The sequence below is a fragment of the Phoenix dactylifera genome, chromosome 2 (genome assembly GCF_051530095.1).
Source record: "Phoenix dactylifera cultivar Ajwa chromosome 2, Ajwa_hap1_PhDact_Kaust_v1.1, whole genome shotgun sequence".
Classification (NCBI taxonomy): domain Eukaryota; kingdom Viridiplantae; phylum Streptophyta; class Magnoliopsida; order Arecales; family Arecaceae; genus Phoenix; species Phoenix dactylifera.
In genome coordinates, this window is record NC_143191.1 from 23,357,140 (window position 1) to 23,363,672 (window position 6,533).

A 6,533-nucleotide genomic window follows, 5' to 3' on the forward strand; every position below is an offset into this window, starting at 1 on the left:
GTGTGAACCGTTTTTTTTCCTCTCTCTCTATTTTTATTTCTAATCATTCTAATCAAATTGAACTAGTGGTTCAAAGGGAAGTTAATAGTGTGAAGTAGCAGCCTATTATATTCATCCTTGCACCTGTGTTTGACTAACATAAGTAAACCGCTTTGCTCCATGGATGCTGCTCATGCATCAGCTATGAAAGAATCTCGGCTATGAAAGAAAATAATGACCAAAAAAGAAGTGTAATTGTAAGATTCCTGCCAAGATTTTTGTATATCTTTGACAAGAGAAGAAGGCAATCCACTTTCTACTTTCTATTACTTTTGTTATCCTTGATGCTTATGCTTTTAATTCATAAGGTTGTGCACAAATTATAAGATCATGAAATACTTTTTTCATCGGTACTAATTCGCCATCTGAAGGTTCTTAAAATTTCGAGAGAACAAAAGATAAGCGCCAAAATGGTCAAAGTCTACCGATTCCTTTACCTCCTATGTCTTAACCTTTCATGAACTCTATCAATTAGAAAGCCTCTACATATCCAGTTGATCGATCATCTACAGGAAGTGGCAATGCTTGTATATCTACTCAACAGTTAGTGCGTAGTTCTATGAGGCCATCCTCTCAAGGTTTGACCACAATGAGGAGCAGATCTGCCCACTAGTTTGCCTTGAGAGTTATGTAATAATGGAGTGAGTGATAAGTTAACCACTAAATTCTAATTTTTTATTGTATCTTGCACAATCTTCTCACAGAAGAAACGAGAAAAAGCATCTTGTACCATCAAACAAGTGAGTAGGAAAATAAACACTTCCAATTTTCTACCAGGCCTTGTAAGTCTAGTTCTATACGATATAATAAGCTACGGTTATCGATTGAATCTAGAGAGGCATCAGTGGTATGAGTAGATGTCACCTCTTGCTTCAAGATATTCGAGCCATAGTTAATAACGATATGGCGTTCCAGGCCAAGCACTATAGAGAGGCCAATGGAGCTACAGACTGTGTGACCAACCACTCCGGAGGTGCTTTATGAATTAGGAAGAGAGAGAGCTAACTAGAACGCTCCTGGATTTGTTATTTTTTGATTTTTTTTAGAGGTGGCCGTACTAAAACGGTATGAGTTATCCATTTTAGAAAAAAAATAGAAAAATATTGGAAAGATTAAAAGAGTTGAAAAAGATAATGAGTATCTAGAGGCAAGTCGAATGACCGTTGCGATCAGCTTTGATTATGACTCCATGCTTTTCATCAGAGAAAATCATGAGATGATGATAAATATAAGCTTCCTGCAGGCATTTGCATAGTTTTTTTTGGGAGTATCCAACTTCAAGTCTGGATATTTGTCACATCGGTTTGTGTCGTGCCAAAGCTGGCAAGCTTGAGCTCCCTCAATTACTTGCCCTGCAATAGCAGAGAAAAGGGCTATATACGTAAGAGAACCAAAGGCAGCTTATAAAACTTTCATAGAGAAGTTGATGCAATGTGGTACTCTTTTTATTGATGCATCCTGAAACTGCAATGCCTATGATGCCAAAGCAGCAACTGCAATTTATGATCCATGCATGCCAACTTATTTATGATCTGCACGGATTCTCACATACTCTCTTCGTTTTAGTTTTGACGACTAAGGGTTCAAATCTAATCACAAGCACCATGATCGGCTCGTGGTTAGCCCCAAAGAATCCGTACTACAGTATTCCCTAATCCACATACATTATGGATCAGGTTCGCTCTGATATCATTTGTAACAATTCAAGATTTCATCCAAAAAGACTAGCCAGAAAGTATTATTTGAGTTTCTTGATCCTACATAAGTATCCAAGATCTATCCAGCGAATAACCGATGTGGGACTAAATACATGCCGGCATGGATCCTTACATCTTAATTGGATGCTATTTTGGTTGGCTTTTCATCGAGATTTTAGCTGTTTCTCAATGCTAGGATTGTCCTATCTTACCCACCACAAATTTGAGGTAGTTTTCATATGGATACATGGCTATGCATTTTATTTCTTCATTCATATGTGATATGGTTTCTTGTTGATTTTGGATCATCTCATATATTTCGATTCTAACTGGTGGTTGGTGTGTATGAAGCAATACAAGTTCCCATAATGTTGAGTGGATATGAGAACAGGAAAAGGGGACGAAAAATGAGTGAAAGAAATGTCATTTTTCCCTGCCTGTGCCTGTTCATGCTTCTATTTTGGTCCCCCATGGTTGGCGGTACCTATATTATCTTGGTATTTCTACTTTTTACATTTTTATGGTCATCGGTTTGCTTAATACTATGTATCTGGGTGGTGTTTTTGCTTTTGGTAAACTTATACTATATAAATAAGCATTATTCAACTTGGACTTGGATATCATTCAACTTAACCGAATTGAAGACTATGAAGGATCCAGTAGAAGGGAGATTCAAACTTTAGTAGCAACTAAAAGTTATGGAGGATTAGGTAAAGGTAAGACCCATTGTGGTGCTTCTCTCGAACCTGTGGGTAGGTGGATATAGTTGATTTGGAGGGAAATGTGCCTAATAGTATAGTTGATGCCCTCCGGCATATAGTTTTGACATGCATGGCTTTTGATGAAAAAATGGTGGTGGTACCTTCAGAGGTGATTGCTTCTCAGCCCTCACAAATGGACAGGTTGCATTGCAGGTTGGTTGAATTGTTGTCCTCCATCCATTGATACTAGTAAAAAGGACCGAGCCACCAAGGTGGTAGCCTAGTGGTACTGGGCAGCAATTCTAACCACAAGGTCCCAAGTTCGAATTGCTGCGGCGACGATTAAATTGTGGACTACTTTGGCCACTGCTTGGACTTGTGGTGTAGGACCGCTCTTGAACCGCTAGTAGCCGGGGTGGTGCCGGATGTGACGTACTCACACGTGGGACTCGAGCCAGAGCTCAGAGGAGTAGCTGAGCCGGGCCCACGGGTGGGGAGGGTATGAGTAAAACCGGTCGGAGTGCCTAACACACGGCCATTTCTGCCCGCATCGAACATTCTCCTGGCGGGGCGGGGGCCCAGTGGGGGCTGCTACGCGAGGATGGGCTTGTCCCTTCCTCCCCCTACCCCTTTTCTTTAGCAAAAAAAAAAAAAAAAAAGGACCGATGTGGGTGTGATTCTACCGATATTTCTCCTAACAGCTATTTATAGATCAGGACGGCCGAAGCCTATCTCAGGCTCGAATATTAGCCGAATATTGATCAAAACATTATTAGTTGCCTATTTGGTATGATCTGTTCTTATAGTTGCTTGCAAAATCTCTTTTCTATTGCTTCGGTTTGTAGATTTCAAGGGCTCTATAAGAAAAAATTCAGCCTCTTCTTTTTGAGAAACTAAAACTTGAAAGTCAGATTTCTTACAAACATTGGCATTTTTATGATGCAGTAGATGATGAGTCGATTCATTTGCTATAGAGATGGAATTGGCTGATTGCATCACAGTATAGATCGAAACGGTTTACACTTGAACATACTGTGGCCTATAATATTGGCTTTCCATAAGAAAAATAAGTCTCTTAACCTATTTTGCCATTGAAATCGAAGATGAAATGTATCACTCTATTAGTGACCTTAGTACAACAGCCACTTTACTTGCAACTGCTTCATTAATCTCCTTCTACAATGATATAACAGTAGCTATCTAATGGTCTCATTGGACATGCCAAAGAGCTTGTTTGTCTCTCTATCCCACCAAGCATGCAAAAAACTTGTTTACTTGTTTGGCCATCCAGATGGAATCATCAACTAGCAGCTAGGTTGGGTAGATGCATGGACGTGTCGCCTACGTCGAATTAGTCATAAAGAGGATAACAAAAGAATGATAACGACAGTAGCATTGGTCCATATATCTTAATCTTCAAGAACTTTCATTACCGTCATACTGGCCATTCAGAAGAAGGAAAGCAGGGTATAATCGAAGCTATGAAATATTCTATTACTACTCCTACAGATAAATTAGAGTTCTACAAGAAAACTAAAATCTAGAAATTTAATGGTAAAAGCAAAGATAATTTAAAAATAAATTGGTTTCATTGGTTGGCCAAAGGATCCTTTCTTCAGCATTGCAATCTAATATTTATAAATGGATCCAATTGATAGCTGGAATAGATATCACCATTTACTCTTGTCTTTACTAGTTTGCACCACGTGCGTCACTACTGTTGCATGGTAGTTGTCTTTCCTCCACTACTCATATATTCTAATTAGTTGTACTACTCTTTCTATTTTTTACATAGTGATGTGTGTAGTAACAAGGTAAGTATAACTACCTCACTCTTTCCATATTTTGAGTAGTGACAAAATAAGTATAACCACTTATTGATTTATGCCATATAGCACACTATATATGGCAATTGTCTTTATTCTTATCCTAGGTTGATAGCTCTCGCATCTCTCCATATACACTATATCCATATGGCTTTGCTTCTTTGGTGTATCAATTTTTAGATCATAGTCACCAATCTTAATATAGTGTGAACCACGATATTAAAAAATAATTATTATTTTTGACGACTCTAAATCGATTATCAGCATAGCAATAATAAGAAATGTTTTGCTGGTAGTCCAATTCAAACCTCAGAGACATCATCCAACCAACACACAAACCAGCAACTTCACATTCAAGCCTCACTGAAACCAGAGCTCGAACCAGATTGATCAACTTAAATCCAAGTCGAGTAGAGCCAACTCAAAATGCCCCCAATTCAAACATCATGCGAACCCAAGACTCACCTTTTTAAGTGGACACGGTGGACCCAAACGGAAATTCTAAATACAATATATATTTCAGATAAAACTAATAAAATACACTGCCACCTGTGACATCATATATCATCCACCTCCAAACATCCGTAACGGAAAACAACCAACGGCTCAGATTCAAAACACCCCATCTATGTACAGAGGATGACAAGGACCAAACAAAGATCCATGATTTGGAAGCAGGCATTCTAGTTCCTTCTAAAAATAGAATAAATTCCTTTTAAAAAGTTGATACCTGTACACACAGCAACGGGAAAAAAAAATCTCATATGAAAGGATACCGTGTATCGTCGCCGCACCGAATACTTCTTCAAACCCTTATGAGGGCGAAGAAGAGGCGGCGGACGACGGCTCGAAGGCGGGGAGGAGGAGGGAGCGGCACAGAGGACACGTGGCGTGGTGGTAGTCGAGCCAGCGCTCGAGGCAGGCCTTGTGGAAGTGGTGGCCGCAGGGGAGCCGGTTCACGACCGAGTCCGGCTCGAACCGGGTCAGGCAGACCCGGCAGTCGACCGCCTGCTGGGGCCGCTGCCCGAAGGCCGACCCGAACCGGATAGGCTTGAACCTGCTCCGGAACCGGTCCGTGAGGGTGGGCTCCGAGGGCCGGTCGGAAGCGGGCACGGCCGGGTCCGGCGCCGGCGGGAAGGTGCGGAGGCCGAGGACGTGGAGGACGGAGCGGGCGAGCTCCTTCAAGATGGAGACGGTGAGGGCGGTGTTCACTAGGATCAGGGTCAGGACGCCCTCCGAGGGCGTCGGCAGGCTCGAGAGACCCATCGCCGTCGGATCAATGAGATCGGACTGCTCCGATTCCCACTTCTCGATCTCAGCAGCTGCGATCTGTGAGCAACGAACAAATAGCGACAGAATCAGATAAAAAAAAATAGATCTTTGATTGCGAAATGGATCGGGAAACCTCTCAAAGAAAGGAAAAATGACATTTTGATGGGAAATACAGAGAAAACCAGACAATTAATTTGCGAAAACGACGCTAGATAGAAATTCTTACAAAATGATACATGCAAAGAACGTATGAAAAGTTGAATTCTCACAGGATTTTGTTTAGAAATAAAAGAAAAGCAGATCCAAATCGTAGTAAGAGATAGGGCACGGAGAAAGAGAATTACTTGTGTTGAAAAGGTGTTGCTCTTCTTCTTTATTTTTGGGTTAGATTTAGAGGAAGCCAGAGAATGGGTGCAGTCTTGGGATGGGAAACTCGGCTCGCCACCCCTCGTTAAATAGCCGCCTTTCTTTCTTGGACCTGACTCTAACTGCATACTCTTAACCATGGTTAGTTCCACCACCCGCCACCAGTTACTTTCACTCCCACTTTCTCTCTGTTTGGTTGGCTCCATTAATGATACCTAGGACTCAATTATATGAGATTCCTCCATCCATTGATGCTAATGATGATGATATGGTTTGTTCTTTTAGGTTAGAAGATTAATGTTACTTAGCACATCAGCTTCCAATAGTGCTAATAATATGATTTAGAATAGTAAATAAGGTTGCTTGATACACCCACCTCCAAATGACCCAACTCTAAAGTCTAAACCCATTCGTTGACTAATGGGTCCCACTAGAAGGTTGCCGCTAGAGGGTGATGGTTGGAAACTATGATACATTAAGCTTGAATTTTAATTTTTAAAATTTTAAAATTTATTTAACTAATTATATAATTTCTTTGTTTGCTTTATGCTATCATGATGAGATGCTTTATATGCTTATAGGGAAAAATCTCTATATGTATATGGTGGTTGTCGTGACCCCAGCTCATGAAT

The 6,533-nt window shown here is 40.7% G+C and overlaps 1 protein-coding gene across 1 annotated transcript; it reads right to left on the minus strand.

The window, feature by feature from the left end:
- Positions 1-4,746: 4,746 nt before the first annotated feature.
- LOC103716787 (putative E3 ubiquitin-protein ligase XERICO) lies at positions 4,747-6,083 on the minus strand. The gene is made up of 2 exons (XM_008804948.5): positions 5,880-6,083; positions 4,747-5,592 (listed from the first exon to the last, which is right to left on the minus strand). Exons 1-2 carry the CDS (start codon positions 6,039-6,041, stop codon positions 5,077-5,079), a joined length of 678 nt encoding a protein of 225 aa, XP_008803170.2. The 5' UTR covers positions 6,042-6,083; the 3' UTR covers positions 4,747-5,076.
- Positions 6,084-6,533: the final 450 nt, after the last annotated feature.

Coding starts and splice junctions, on each gene's coding strand:
- LOC103716787 (XM_008804948.5), bottom strand. CDS start 6,041: ATGGTTAAGAGTATGCAGTTAGAGTCAGGTCCAAGAAAGAAAGGCGGC. Junction 5,593..5,879: donor GCAACACCTTTTCAACACAA/GTAATTCTCTTT, acceptor CGTTGCTCACAG/ATCGCAGCTGCTGAGATCGA.